Here is a 15,577-nt window from a genome sequence, read left to right as displayed (position 1 = left end):
CACGCGGGGACGCCTGCGCGCCTGCGCGCCGCGGGCTGACCGATTCTACCCTGTCCGGCAGAGCCGGCTGTGGGTCCCGCGGCCATAGCTGCGTCTTCCTTCAGCTCTGTCACCAGCCGGGGCTCGGGCCCGAGCCCGGGCCCCCGGGACATGGCCCTCCGGAGTGCGCAGGGCGACGGCCCCACCTCCAGCCGCTGGGACGGCGGCGCGGAGAAGACAGGTACGGAAGCCTGCGGGGGCGCCGAGGAGCGACCTTCGGGGATGGCCCGAGGGGCAGGGACGGCCCTTCGGGGTTAGGCTAGGGACAGCTGTCGGAGGAGCGGCCCGGGCTGCAGGCGGCGTCCGGGGGTGGGGGTTGGGGGTGCCGCGGGCTGGGGGGCCCGAGGGACCGCGCGGGCTGTGCCCAGGCGCCGCGGGCCGGGGTCGGGATGCCGGGAGAGGAAAAGGGTGATGGGCCCGGTCACGTCTGAAAGGGAAGCGATTCTGGAGTTTGGGAGTCAGCGGATGCTGAGACCAGAGGAATCCTGCTGGCCGACTCGTGTCCCCAATGCGAAGGACGGGCGGGGGATCTGGTCCGGCTTCGTCACGTCTGGGGAGAATTGGGTCTCCCGGAGAACTGAGGCCGAGCCTCCACCCCCGACTCGAAGCTGTCCGGCCACGTCTGCACACTCCTGGTGCCTCCTCCCTAGTTGTAAGGCACGTTTCCCCAACTTCATTCATCTCTCGCCGACTTGAATTACGCAGTGTACGTGCACCACTTATTTCTTTTTTAATTGCCATAAAAATCCAGCCTTTTAAAACGTGTAGTTCACTGGTTCTTAGCACGTTTACAGGGTTGTGCAATCATAGCCACCATCTGATTCCAGAACATTTCTAATTCCAAAAAGAAACCCCCATCACTCCCCATTCTCCCGTCTCTGCAGGTCCTGGCAACCACTAATCTACTTCCTATCTCGATCCTGTGCCGCCTAATTTAATGTTACTTAATTGTGTAGAAGAAAACGATTCTGTCAGATTTTTATAGTTTCATACTAAGCAGTAATTTCTATGAAATCATGGTTGTGCAGTGTTTTTGAATGTGTTTTACATACAGCTAAAACAGGACACTTAAAATTAGTAATGTTTACTCTGTAGGAGGAAAATAATCCCTTTTTCTCCTAAGATTAAGGTAGGCTTCCCATTTTTCCGCCCTCTGATGGGTGCTACCCATAATAGAACCAGCCACATGTGCAACCCACATTTTGGTGAAGCACCTGGTGTCCACACCTTGTTTCTCTGGGCTCATTTTCTGTTATCTTCCTTTCCTCCTACTCACTCCTCATATTACTTCGTTGGGGCCTTTGGCCTTGTAACCCTTTGCTAGTGTTTTTGTATGACATCTGTCCTCATGGCATAATAGTGCCCCAAGCAGTATGGGTTTTGTGACCTGTTGTAATGTCCCTAGGTTGTGAGGCTTTAACTCAGTTTCCTTGGTTTTGCTTCTCTGTGAGGAATTTGGAGATGAGAGTTTTGTTCTGCTTTTAATCATATTGGAGAATTGTTGGCAAAGTTACTAATATTGGAAGCCCTTTGTAGACCTTATGATCAGATTGGTTTACTCTCTAGAATATTTTTCTTTATTGTTGGGGTAAAGCAGTTTTTTGTTTTGTTTTTAAGTAGGCTCCACAGAGCCCAACAGGGGCCTCGAACTCACCACCCTGAGATCAAGACCTGAACTGATATCAAGAGTCGGATGCTTAACTGACTGAGCCACCCAGGCGCCCCAAGCAGTTTTTCTTAATACATGCTTGTCTTCATGTTTCAGGTAGTTAATGGATCTCTGCTAATTTAGATACTGTTTGTTGAAACTAATTAGGACTTCCAGAAACAGAGGTTACTTTGTTTTATTTTGTTTTTAGTAGGAACCTTACTCCAAGTAAGGTAAGGCTTTCCTCTCCCACGGTCTTTATCTGGTACAGGTATGAAGTTCAAACATAAAATTTTAAGTTAGTTTCCAGTGTCAGCATTAAGAGTTCAAGGGATGGGACAGGAGGTGTCTGTCTGAGGGACTCTGTCTCCCCTCTGGCTGGGTCTTCCATTGTTTCGATTTTGGCCAACATTGGTTGGTTTCAGTATAACTTATGTTGAAAGACTGTAAAGCTTTCTCTGGGTGCCCGACTGGCTCAGTTGGTGGAGCATGCAACTCTTGATCTCAGGGTTGGGAATTTGAGGGAGTAGAATTTATTCAAAAATGAAAAAAAAAATTAAAAAGGACTGTAAAGGTTTCTTGATGTGTAAGCTTAAACCAAATTAATCAGTATGTACTCTCACATAAGATTTCATTAGTGTGTAGATTATATGTATTTTGCTGATATGGAAAAAAAAATTTTTTTTTAAGACTTGTTTATTTATTTTAGAGGGGGAGTGGCAGAGGGAGAGACTCTTAAGCAGACTCCACACTGAGCCAGAGCCAGATGCAGGCCTCAATCTCATGACCCTGAGATCATGACCTCAGCTAAAACGAAGAGTTGGACACTTAACTGACTGTACCACCTAGGTGCCCCTGAAAAAACTTTTAGAGGATCTTGGCTAAAGTCGTGAGATCAAGCCCCATGTTGGGCTCCCCGCTCAGTGGGGAGTCTGCTTGACATTGTCTCTCCCCCTCTTCCTCTGCCCATTCCCCCCCTTCCATGCACACACTCTAAATCAGTCAGTCAGTCAATCGGTTAGTCTTTAAGAAGTTGATGCGTCTTATAAACAAACATTAGACCTGTTAGGTGCTATGCTAACAGAGGGAACTGAGAGTTGATTTTTTCATGATCTCTAGGTGGAGTTACCATTTAATTTAACATCCAAGCTGGGACTTTTCTGAGAGTGCAGTTAGCAGGAGGGGTTTACTGTGGGTAATTATGCCAGGACTATAGACATAAACCAAGGATCTCTCAAACTGGAGCAGGGGGTCACCCTACTCGGTTACCAGGGAAAGTAACAGTCTAGCCAGGAGAACTGGTTTACCTGGGTGAAGAGTCACCTGTGTTGTATTCCTGTCTGCACCTCTGGGTGCATGTGACTCCTGGCCAGTGATGCCTCTGTGTGGTTTGTATGTCACCGCTGTTGTAGGTAACCAGGACCATTAGTACCAACTTTCATGGTGTTAATAATGTGTGTCTTGGTGATGGAAACAATTTGTCTCAGAATAGACTGTTACTGAGGAAAGCTGCTTAGTGACCCTTCTAAACCCTAACCTTCCTGCCAGCGTTACCTTCCCCTTAACTGGATTGTGCACCTTCTTTAAGCTACATCAGTATTTCTCAAATGAGTCTGTTTCCTGTTAGATGAAAGGACCTTGTGTTTCTTGGATCCAAGTCTAGCTTTTTCTCCCTACCCCACCACCTTCCTCTTGAAATCCCCCCTTCCTTTTGGAATTACACTCTTCAGTAAGGCATTCTCAAGTTAGCCTGACCTCCAGCAGGCTCTTTGAGCTCTTGGTGTCCGCACATCCCTTTTTGGGGGCAGTTATACTACACAGTATTGTAACGTCTCTTTGGCATTATCTTGTTTAACTTTTATTGCATTTGCTATTCCTAAAATTAGATATACCGCATTAAACTGTGAAAGCATATTAACATATTCTTTTCGATAGAAAAATTATCATAGGACATACATCAACCACAGACTCTCAGCCAATTTCCTAAAAAGGAGTTTAAACACAGTAAAATGTTAGTGTATAAATCACAAACTATCACATAAGGACATAAGATGCTTAAAACATTACTTTCTGCACACCTGTAACTCACATGGTCTTCAAGAAGCAGTTGCTCTGTGTGCACGATCACGCCGCCCTTAGCACCAGCCAACTGGAGACCCAAATACAACCTTCAGTATTCTGCTTTTGAAAATATCTCTATGTAGGGGTGTCTGGCTGGCTCGTTTGATAGAGCATGCAACTCTTCTTAATAATCTCTAGGTCATGAGTTCAGGCCCCACATTGGGCGTTGGGCGTGGAGTCTCCTTTAAAAAAAAAAAAAAGAAAGTAAAAGAAAAAATCTCTCTGTAATTCTGATGTTACCACTTGTATTAGCATGTAACTGGAGAATTTTTTCTCACAGGGTTTTAAAAGTAGTGAATTTTGGTGGCATGTATATAAACAAGAGGAAAAAATTTTTATATAAAGACATATGTCTGTTCTGTGAAGTTTGTTACTAGGAAAGAAAGCATTTATTCTATTCCAAAACATTAATAGTGTCAGATATGCCTGAATTCCCTGAGTGTTTATTATCATTGTAATTCCTTTCTCGTTACTTATATGGCCTATCTCCTTAGTGTTTTGCACTAAGTGTTTTGTACTTAGGCACTAATTACAGATCTGTAGATCAACTTTAAAAATACCTACTTGTACCTCAAACCAAATAAGGAGGTTGAGCCCAGCACAGAAAATGCACACATGCTGAATATGCACCTGGTGCCTTTTCTCCTTTGTTTTGCAGACTTGAACGCCAAAAAGAAAAAGAAAGTGGCAGAGATATACCAGGCTCTGGACAGTGACCCCACCGATGTGGCTGCCCTTAGACGCATGGCTATCAGTGAAGGAGGGCTCCTGACTGATGAGATCAGGCAGAAAGTGTGGCCCAAGCTCCTCAATGTCAACACCAATGACCCACCTCCTATATCAGGTAATGGTGAGGGGTGGTTCTGAGGGAAACTTATCTAGGACACAAGGATAAAAGATGCCGGGGGCGCCTGGGTGGCTCAGTTGGTTGGGCTATCTTCGGCTCAAGTCGTGGGCTCGGGGTCCTGGGATCGAGCCCCACATTGGACTCCCTGCTCAGTGGGGAGCCTGCTTCTCCTTCTCCCTCTGCCTGCCACTCCCCCTGCTTGTGCTCTCTCGCTTGCTCTCACTCTCTCTCAAATGAATAAATAAAATCTTTTAAAAAAAAAAAATTCCAGGATCTTTGATTTTGATACTCATTTTAAGATAACAGTAAATGAGTAAACCTAAAGCAATTTAGAACATGTTTGGGCCTACTCTAAAACTGATAAATGGAATTTTCTTCAAAAAATGGAATGAACTTTTATTAGGTTGATCGATATCTTTTATTGGCTGGGTAGGGGAGTTTATTATTCCAGGTTCTATATTCACTTAGAGGTGGTTTATAGGAAATCTGTATTTTAACAAGCTCCCCAGCTAATGCTGGTGCAGATGAACTCATTTTGAGGAACACTGGTTCATGGGGAGAGAGATTACGTCTCTGGTCCTTAAGCAAAACAAAACAAAACTTTTTTATTGGGGAAATACTAAGATCGGTTTGAATTCTAAAGTTCTGTAACAGTATGAAAAGCTGTTATTAGGGCACCTGGGTGGCTCAGTCAGCTGGGAGTTTGACTCTTGATTTCAGCTCAGGTCTCAATCTCGCAGTCATGGGATCGAGCCCCATGTGGGGCTCTATGCTCAGTGGGGAGTCTGCTTGAGATTCTCTCTCCCTCTTTCTCTGCACTTCCTCCCCATGTGCTCTTGTGCACATTCTATCTAAAATAAATACATAAATCTTTTAAAGAAAAGAAAGGCTGTTATTTAACTGTTTGTAAGGCCCATGAGAAAGCAGTTCCTTGGAATATAGAACAAAATACAAAGAAAGTATGGGAGAGCAGTGAGTACACTCTGTCAGTCATTCACTCAACAAACATTGATTGCTTTCCTGCTATGTATGGCCAGAGTCCAGGTGCTGGAGCTATCATTCGTGTGGCAGGTACTGGTTGTGCTCCTGTTGTGTGCCAGGTGCTACACGTGAGTCCCACAGCCTCTGCTGATGCGCTCAGGGCACTGCTGGGCAGCCCAGTAAGTGTTTAGCTGTTGGAAACTGGCTGCATCAGAGCAGTCAGCCTTCAGTGGGAAGGAAAAGATGTTGCCACATTTCACACTCTAAACCTTGAGATGATGTTCTTCTGTCAGATTCCAGACTTTCCAGATCTTTAGAAGATGAAGTCTGTGTGCAGGGAAGTGTTACGCAGGCTCCTCTGGGAGCTTTGGATTTGGATTGTGCTGGAAATGTGCACCTGTTAGATAAGACTGGGTTCGGGTTGAGGGAAATGTACACCGGTTCCATTTTCAACAGCTAGAGACTGCCGCCTCACTTTCACACTGCGCTGGACTTCTCCACCGAGCACAGGCTCCTATTCACAGTGTCTTAGTTTTTAAATTTCAGGGTCAAGAAAGGTTATGTTCTTCTTTGTGTGAGTGTATCTTAGTGCTCCTTCCTGAACAGCTCAGCACTCCCCAGGCTGCATAGATGTTCGGGTTTCCTGGGGATCCGTGCTTTCGGCATTCGTGATCTCGTTTGATCAGCGTAGTCACCTGAGAAGTACATAGGAAGGAAATAACCCCATTTTACCCACGTGGACGTTGAAATTCAGAGCAGTCCCCCAGTGACATGCAGGAGCAGCCTCCAGTAGGCTTCCTGACTTCTCTGCTGCTCCTTCCGCCTCACCCTGAACAGTGTGCGTCCCTCTTACTGTCGCTGTGACTCAAATGAAACAACCTGTGTGGAAGGAACTAAGCTGGGGATTCCTGGTGTCCCGCCCTCTTCAGGAAAAAGCTGAAGGATGTCCTCTAGGCCCTTGATACCATACGAGAACGTTTCTGTCGCTGATCTGGCTTCCCAGACATTCCTGCAGTAACGTTTCCTTCTCCTCCCACAGGGAAGGACCTTCGGCAAGTGAGCAAGGACTACCAGCAAGTGCTGCTGGACGTCAGGCGCTCCTTGCGGCGCTTCCCGCCTGGTGAGAAGCGCCCTCAGTCCCGCCACCTGGGAGTTGCTTTCCCAGCTTCGCACACGTCCTCATGCTGCTGCTTCCGTCTGGGCCCACAGTGTGACCTCGAGGGGGCCCCTGCCTCCTCAGGGGCCCTTTGTACTCTCAGTCTGCTGAGACATTCTCTCACCGGCTCGGTCATGTTCAGACCCCCACCGTGAAAGCCTGGCTTAGAGTGATTTCTCTTGGCCTAGAGGTGGTGGATGAAAGACCTAGAGGCTTTCCCCCCTTCAGAGCCACCGAAGAGACTCCATAGGGACTGCTAGGGCCATGGTCCGGCCTTAAAGAGCAGATGGGTTTACAAGGGGGCACTAAGAGGTATCATACCTTCATTTGATTAGATATACAGATAGGGATATCTTATCTATGCCTCTCTTGGGTCCCTGGATCAGAAGGGAGGCCATTCCCTGCACGTTTTAAGGGTCTATTTGAAAATATCACTTCCCATTCTGGGAAACTTGAGAATGACCCACTGTTGTCTCCATGTTCACAGCGAAGGAAGCTGGGCAACAGACCTCGTGTTTATGATCCATTTCTCTTCCTTCGGCAGCCTCACCTTTGTTGAGGTCAATGAAGAAAGGAGGATTGCTAAAGGGGACAGGAGCCTCTAAACTCCTTGCCTTACTCTTCTGAAACCATGCTCTGGCTTGGATTTTGCCTCTTAAATATTGCTTGAGCCCCTGCTTATGATTCCTGTGTAGCCAGTAGCCTGCCCGCTTGCTTTTGATAAAAATGTCTGCCCATGGCCCAGTCCTCTTTCCCTCTCCTGCTGGTTTGGATGAAACCGCGCAGGCAGGTGCCCTCGCTTCCCTCTAGGTAACCTGCTTTTCCTCTGAACCCTTTCTTCCTCTTCCATTTATGGAACATCGGTCTGTGCGGTTCGCTGTGTGGGCTGCACTTTCCATGTGGCTTCATATTCTTTTTACATCCATGTTCTTTTGAGCTCAGCTAACCTCTCTTACTCTGAAAATTCAAACAGAGTTTAGTTTTGTTCTCTTACCACTTTGGTTACTTTCCCTAACCATAGTTGTTAATTCCATTTTCTTTTAATTGGGTCTTTTAGAGGAAGCTTTTTTGAGAAGGGGTTTCCAGATATGTCTTGGATCAAGATATATTCCTGTGATTCTTAGTTTGGGTTAGAGGAAAACATGCAACTCTTAATTTTCTTATTTTTATATCATTTCATACCCATAGGAAAGTTGCAAAAATAGGACAAATAATTCCCTAGATGCCTTTTATGCAGATTTCCTTATATGTTAACGTTTAACTATATTTGCTGTGTTGCTGTAGTATTGCTTTGTCTGTCTCCTGTACACACACACACACACACACACACACACACACACTTTTTTTCCCCTGAACTATTTAAGAATCAGTTACAGACATGGTGTCCCTTTACCCCTCAATATCTCAGGGTGTGGTTCTTAAAAACAAGGCTCTTAAGGGTGCCTGGGTGTCTCAGTGGGTTAAGACTCTGCCTTCAGCTCAGGTCATGATCTCAGGGTCCTGCAATAGAGCCCCGCATCAGGCTCTCTGCTCAGCAGGGAGCTTGCTTCCCCCTGTCCCTCTGCCTGCCTCTCTGCCTACTTGTGATCTCTCTCTCTGTCAAATAAATAAATAAAATCTTTTAAAAAAACAAAAGAACCAAAAAACAAGGCTCTTACAATAAATCAGCAACATACTGAAAACCACTGCTACTAACCTGTAGGTTTTATTCGGGTCTCACCCTTCACTGCTGTAAAGTCCTTTAAAGGAAAAGGCTATACGAATGCAAGCAGCTCCTATTCAGTTATTCCGTCTCGTTAGCCTCCTTGATCCTGGAGAGTAGTTCCTCTGTGTTTTATGGCTTGGTTATTTTTACCAAATTCCCCTCAGTTTGGATTATGTCATGCGTAGACTTGGGCAGGTGCCTGCCGATAGGCACCCCCCCAGCGGTGAACCCGAGTTGTTTTCAGGGCACCCTGTGAGGGGGCACACACGGGCGGGTGGTCTCGTGCCCGGCACTATTAGCCTTGGCAGCGGGCTGAGGGGGCGCTGGTGGTCCCCCCCCACCCCGCCCCACCACCCCTGTGCTCTTTCCCATATGCGAGTAGTGTTGGTGGGGCGGGGGTTTTAGTATGTGCTGCCTGGCTGTTCATAACTCCTCCTTGTTAGTAAACACTTGGCGAATCGTTTGCTGATCATCTTCTTCCCCTCCATGGTAGCAGGCTGCTTGGGGTGTTCAGGCGCATCTCCCTTTTCCCCCCGCAGGCATGCCGGAGCAGCAGAGAGAGGGGCTCCAGGAAGAGCTGATCGACATCATCCTCCTGGTCCTGGAGCGCAACCCCCAGCTGCACTACTACCAGGGCTACCACGACATCGTGGTCACGTTCCTGCTGGTGGTGGGCGAGAAGCTGACGGCCTCCCTGGTGGAGAAACTGTCCACGCACCACCTCAGGTACCGGCGCAGGCAGATGTGAGGCTGAGGCTCAGTCCTCGGCCCATTTGCTCATCCCGTTTACCAGTGGCGGGAACCCCGTTCTACCCACTTGGCCCTGATCTGAGCATTTGATCTGACCGAGCTCACTGAACTGTCTCCATGCAGGGACTTCATGGATCCAACAATGGACAACACCAAGCATATATTGAACTATCTGATGCCCATCATTGACCAGGTGAATCCCGAGCTGCATGACTTCATGCAGAGGTACGTACACGTCTCCACTTTTTTTTTTTTTTTTTTTTTTACGGATTTTATTTATTTGACAGACAGACACAGTGAGAAGAGGGCATACAAGCTGGGGGAGTGGGAGAGGGAGAAGCATGCCTTCCGCTGAGCAGGGAGCCCGATGCAGGGCTGCATCCCAGGACCCTGGGATCATGACCTGAGCCAAAGGCAGATGCTTAATGACTGAGCCACCCAGGCACCCCCGTCTCCACTTAGGTATATCCGTGCACACGCGCACCCACACCCATTTGACTCTCTCCGGACCGTGGTCTCTTTTTCACAAGTCCAGCTCTATCTCACCGCCGTCACATGTTGACTAGTGTTAAGTTCTTTCAAGTTGTCCTTTCTGTTTGCCAGCGAGCTGGGTAATTCAGTTCTGTAGTCTGGGAGCATTTTAATGGGTACTGTGCTCGTGGGGGCAGAATATGCAAGATGTCACAGCCCTTGAGGTCACAGCTGGGGGTGGAGGGAGGTGAGTGTGCCGAGGTGGACTTTGAGGTTATTGCTGCAAGAGAAGGACATCCTACTGTAAGATCCCGATTCAAGAAGGAGACAAGGCCATCTGTTGGTTGTTTTATTCTCCAGGGTCCAAGGAGAAGAAATGCTTCTTTGAAAATCTCATATGATTTCTTTTTTCTGTTTTGTGTAATTAGAAATTAGTCCTTGGCCAATGCCTCACCTTCCCCTCCCCCCCTTTTTTAAAATAATGTCTTTGTCTTAAGATGTTTCAATCATCTCATGGTAACAATTAATACAGTTGTGTCTCTAAGCCTGAGAATATGTGCCTTTGTCTGCCAAAAGGATATATGACTTTCTCAGAAAGAAAACCATGGTATTCTGTGGTAACAGCTGCTGTTTCTTCCTGTAATTGACATTGATTAGGCATTAGGAAAGCAGCCAGTGAAATAAGGCAGTCAGGACCCCATCGTAGTTTTAGTGTCATGATGGTGGGTATGTTTTGAGGACTTTGTGTTTGGTGAGAAGATACTGAATTCCTAGGGGGCTGAATTTTCCAGGAAGTGTATTTCCGAAATTCTTCCTTCTCATGAGCACTGAGGACAAAGATGCTCCAGGGAACGGGAAGGGACCGCCCATCGGGGAATCTAACATCTGAGTTTCCTTGCTCCTAGTGCCGAGGTGGGAACCATCTTTGCCCTCAGCTGGCTCATCACCTGGTTTGGGCATGTGCTGTCTGACTTCAGGCACGTCGTGCGGTTATATGACTTCTTCCTGGCCTGCCACCCGCTGATGCCCATTTACTTCGCAGCTGTGGTAGGTACAGGCCACAGGCCAGCACCTAGGTTCACCGTCACCCATTCCAGCTTGATTGTTTTCCCTCAAGGGAAACCTGGCGATTATGGGAAGGTGGGAAAGACGGCATTTCCCAGACTGATGCCCCCGGACACCGCTCTGTGCAATGTGACGAGCGTCATGGGGAAGGATGAGGCCCCGTGTAAAAATAGGATTGAGAAGTACTTGGTTAAACCAAGTTAGAGATCTGTTTCCTGCATGATTCTTCAGAACCTTTAAAATGCTCGTGCGTGTTACGAATTGTCCCTGTTCCTCTCGACCTCTCCCGGAACTAGTAGAGAGACTGCCGGCTGCAGGCCAGGGAGGGAGGAGGTGCGCCACGACGGGGGAGCACTGACGAGGCTTGGTGGGGTTCCAGTTCTTAGGACGGCCTGAATCGTGGAGATCAGGGCGAAGGTGGGAGCGCATGGACACCCTTCAGGGCTTTTTTTTTTTTTAAGATTTATTTATTTATTTGACAGAGAACACAAGTAGACAGAAGCAGGCAGAGAGAGAGGAAGGGAAGCAGGCCCCCTGCTGAGCAGAGAGCCCGATGCGGGACTCGATCCCAGGACCTTGAGATCATGACCTGAGCCGAAGGCAGCGGCTTAACCCACTGAGCCACCCAGGCGCCCACCCTTCAGGGCTTTTGAAAGGGGAGCGAGACTGTTCTTTCTGCTGCTTTGAACCATTATTTTCTGTGTGGGAGCTCCAGGAGTCTGCCTGTGATCCCTTTCCTTTTCTTCCTCCTTAAAGAACCTCCTGCATTTCGTTGGTCAGCCTTCCACATCCTGGGGCGGAAGTTTGCCTGTAGCAGGAAGGGCCAGCCCCCTGGGAAAAGCATACATACATTATTCCTTCGTAGCTGGATGCAAGAGTCTGCCATCTTACTGATTTAAATTCCTCTTTAAGGAGAAGGATGTGTAAGTGGCGAAGGCTGTGCGTGGCCCGATCTCTGATGCAAGGCCTTGCTCCCCACAGATCGTGTTGTATCGAGAGCAGGAAGTCCTGGATTGTGACTGTGACATGGCCTCGGTCCACCACTTGTTGTCCCAGATCCCTCAGGACCTGCCCTATGAGACGCTGATCAGTAGAGCCGGAGACCTGTTTGTTCAGTTTCCGCCGTCTGAACTGGCTCGGGAGGCAGCTGCCCAACAGCAGGCCGAGAAGTGAGTGGGGCCGAGGCTCTGGCCGAACTGGGGGTGTCTGTGAATGAGCAGAAGTGGTGGGGGATGGTGTCTGCGGGGTCAGGGCTGGGGGATAGTTCCAGAGCTCTAAGCTCAGGCCCAAGGAATCCCTACTTCAGTCTTCATGGGTCTCTGTCAAGAAGAGCCTTCCGAGCAGCAGCAGCTCTGCCCTCAGCCTCTGTAAGGATCTGTTCTTTCCTTCTCTTCCTTCATAGTATTTCCTTCTTCTGTCTCTCCGCCCCAGCAGGACGGCCGCCTCCACCTTCAAAGACTTTGAGCTGGCGTCCGCCCAGCAGAGGCCTGACATGGTGCTGCGGCAGCGGTTTCGGGGACTCCTGCGACCTGAGGACCGAACGAAAGACGTCCTGACCAAACCGAGGACCAACCGCTTTGTGAAGCTGGCGGTGATGGGGCTGACGGTGGCGCTTGGAGCGGCTGCCCTGGCTGTGGTGAAAAGCGCCCTGGAGTGGGCCCCAAAGTTCCAGCTGCAGCTGTTCCCCTAGAGGCCAGGCAGGACGCGTCCTCCTCTGGCAACTGAGGTCTCACCCTTCTATGGAAGGATTGGGAGGGGGTGGCATTTCCTTTATTAAAAGGGTTTCTGTCAAGGGTTTTCTCTTCCTGCCCAGCCCCCCACCCCCCACCCAACTGCCCCTGGTCCGCCTTCGGTTCAGAGGCTGCTGGCACCTGGCAGCTGCCCCCGGGGGCCAGGCCATGGGACTCCTCTCCTTCCCCGCCGCCTGCTCCCTGCACTTCCCACCAGTGCCTCTGGGAGGGGAGCGCTGTGGGTTAAGGGAGATGCCAGCTGCTGGGGAGCCCGCCAGGCCTGGTTACTGGGGACCCTCTTGGCAGCCCTGTAGTGAGGAAGTGGGGCCCCCAGTCGCCTTCTGTTCTGTCTTCTGCTGCTGGGCTGGGGAGGCAGGAGCTGCTGCCGAGGGAGTTAGGCCTTGGACTGGAGGCAAGGGACAGAGGCTGCTAGCCAGGAATAAGGTCGGCCCCTCTCGAGAGCAGCTCCATTAGCTGGTCAGAAATCAGACAGACGTGAACTAGGTTACTAGGTAAATCCGACCTATTTTCAGCCTAGAAATCGCTTGGGCATTCCCAGTCAGACAGGAAGGAATGTGAGGTTGTAGGGCCCAGATATAAACTGGTTTTGCCTGCCTTCTTTTTCCTCCCTTTTCTCTCCCACAAGCCACATGGTGTTGCTCTTCAAGGACACTTTTATTACTATTTTTAGAATTACATATGCCCAACACGTAAGGTACCCTCACTCTAAAAATGATAGTTCCTTCACGGGAAAAATAGTCCTCATCAGCAAGATGAGCTTCTAAGGCCCTGAAGTTTCCTTTCTGCTCAACTGTTGAACACCTCACTCGAGCTAGAGCTTCTGTGTGTCACCAGCCCCACCCTTCCAGAGCGCCCCAGGCCTGCTCTCCTTCCTTCTCCTCAGACCACTGTTCTCCTCCCAAGGCTCCCACTCCCTCCTGCCTTGGCTTCGTTGGGGCGATTCACTTTATCTCTTCAACTGCTGGTCTCTCCTTCCTGGTTGGAAATGTCACTGGAGACTTGTCAGCCACCAGAAGGGACACACTGCATCCTGAAGCGCTCAGGAGAGGACGAGACCAGCCAGCCCCCACCCCAAGCTTCTTGGAGGACTTTCCAGGCCTTAGGGGACAAGATGGATCATTCAGTCCTGGCCAGCTTTTCCTGTAAGCGAAACCAAGTTTGTTTGCGATGAACGCTGGCTTGGAAAAAAGTGCCTTTCGCTGCTTTAAAGAATTGAGGTGTGGAGTATGAAGCAGCCATGTACTTTCATTTTCCTGTCTCTTGGGCACTGTTCTCTTGGCAGGTGTTTTCTTAAAGTGAATGTGCCAGAAGTCCTCTCCCTTAGCATCTCCAGATTGCAGAGTGGAGGGTGTTTAGTACGCCGGGCAGCCCAGAGCTGTGAGGGCAGGTGTCTCCGCCACGTCACGTGAGAGACGCTAAGCACTTTAATACCAAAGGTTAAAGTGAGGGGTCATTTTCTTAGCAGGAGTCCCACTTGGGGTAAGTGTAATGTGGATGGATTCTTCTAGACAGTGGTGGAATCATGAAGACAGAGGAGATTGTTCCAGGACGGAGAGGTAGTGATGCAGCAGGGAGTCCCAGTCTTCTTCCCCAGCAGGTTTGTCCCCTTACCACCTTTACAGATGGACAGCAGCATCGCGCCTCCTGCCCAGCACTGGGGTCTGTCTGTAAAGAGTAAAGGGGTTGTTGGGGAAGAGGAAAGAAGGGGCATGGGATCAGGCTCCCGGGGCCACAGCTTTCGGATCCCAGAAAGCAAGTGGCACAGGCTTCTGTTGTAGCCTAAGGAGGGGGTTCATTTGTTTGGTAGCTTTGCTGACATCAGGATTCTCCCTGCCAATGAGAAGAAAGCATTATCCTTTTATCTTCAGGTGGTTTACTATTCTGTAAAGAATATCTGTAAATATTTTGTACAGAGCCCTGTATAAAATAAACAGCCATATGTGGTCACTAATCCGTCGCCTGACATTTCCGTCCTTGTGCTCCCCCACCTCCCACCCCAGCCTGGGCCTGTGCTGGAGTCTAGGGACTTCAGTTGGCCTTGACTTACCTGGAGAGCTTGGGGAGCACCTGCAGTTCTGTTTCTGTTTCATCTGCAAGAGGTGTGACCTTCACACTCCAGGTGCTGCCCGGGGGCACTGGTCCCAGTTAAGCAGCACAGGTGACATGGGCCATTGGTCTGGGGGATCTTGCCTGTTTTCCACATACTTCTGGAGATGCCTTAGGCTCTAAAGGCGGACATTTGGTTTGGGAACGTAATCCAAGTGATGTGAATGCAACTTTATCTCCACATGGAATTGCCTCCTCAGAGGAGGTGTTGAGAGCTGTTCTAGCCAAACTCTACCAACACCTCTTAACACTGCCAGCCTTTGGACATTGGGAGCCCAGGGCAGTACCAAGTGGCGTCCACCTTGAGCCTGGGGCCACCTCGGAGGCATGAATCTGTGTTGTCTAGGACGTTTATTGATGCTTCCCTGGCCCAGAGCAGAGATGGGACGGCGCCCAAGCTGGACAGGCATCACTCAGCTCTTAGGCCATGTCCCACCACCACTGGCCAGCCCCGTGCTGCCCCTTGACCTGACACTCCTGACCACAGTTGGGGTGGCGGGAGGGCTAGTGTGTCACTTCCTGGCCTTGTGAGGTGAGGATCGGCCCCTCCCACACCGGCAGCTTCGTGAGCAGAGGTGTGCGAGCACATGCGAGGCCTTTACTTCCATTTCAGTGAACATTTACTGGTCCATAAATGCCGCTAGTCAGCCCCACACCAGGGGGCCCCGCCGGGCTCATCCAGGGATTATGTGGGGACTGCAGGGAAGAACAGGCCGGAGGCTTTTGCCAAATGCAACCAAGAGGTGACGGGCCCTGAGCCTGGCTTGTTCTTCCCCGTCTTGCGTCCCCTCATCCCTTTACCCCTCTCCCTTCTACTGTGTCACCTGCTGCCTTTTCCCCCTGTCCTTAAAAAGGCCCTCTATTCGCTAGTGGTCTTCTCCAGAGGTACAGATGGTTGGAATTGGCCCAGCAGCCTCCGTGAGCCAGTGAGGTTGTG

The 15,577-nt window shown here is 49.6% G+C and overlaps 2 protein-coding genes across 4 annotated transcripts in view; one reads left to right on the top strand and one right to left on the bottom strand.

Annotated features, from left to right (window-relative positions):
* Positions 1 to 14,485, top strand: TBC1D20 (TBC1 domain family member 20). Of its 3 annotated transcripts, none has more exons than XM_032351119.1 (9): positions 1 to 220; positions 474 to 745; positions 4,467 to 4,652; positions 6,676 to 6,756; positions 9,037 to 9,223; positions 9,371 to 9,472; positions 10,624 to 10,765; positions 11,765 to 11,952; positions 12,218 to 14,485. In XM_032351119.1, the coding sequence occupies exons 3-9, from the start codon at positions 4,553 to 4,555 to the stop codon at positions 12,471 to 12,473; spliced, it is 1,056 nt and encodes a 351-aa protein (XP_032207010.1). In that variant the 5' UTR covers positions 1 to 220; positions 474 to 745; positions 4,467 to 4,552; the 3' UTR covers positions 12,474 to 14,485. The 3 variants fall into 3 exon arrangements, with proteins under 3 accessions (XP_032207010.1, XP_032207007.1, XP_032207008.1); XM_032351117.1 differs by lacking the exon at positions 474 to 745 and adding an exon at positions 1,660 to 1,804 and having other exon boundaries at positions 146 to 220; XM_032351116.1 differs by lacking the exon at positions 474 to 745.
* Positions 14,278 to 15,577, bottom strand: part of RBCK1 (RANBP2-type and C3HC4-type zinc finger containing 1) — a 20,461-nt gene continuing 19,161 nt past the window's right edge. The window contains exon 13 of the mRNA XM_032351112.1: positions 14,278 to 14,364. Coding sequence (XP_032207003.1) covers positions 14,353 to 14,364 — 12 coding nt within the window. The 3' untranslated portion in view covers positions 14,278 to 14,352. The remainder of the gene's footprint in view (positions 14,365 to 15,577) is intronic.

This window comes from Mustela erminea, chromosome 7, assembly GCF_009829155.1.
Source record: "Mustela erminea isolate mMusErm1 chromosome 7, mMusErm1.Pri, whole genome shotgun sequence".
NCBI lineage: Eukaryota > Metazoa > Chordata > Mammalia > Carnivora > Mustelidae > Mustela > Mustela erminea.
Note: the sequence above shows the minus strand (reverse complement) of the source record. Positions and strands in the feature narration are given on the sequence as shown.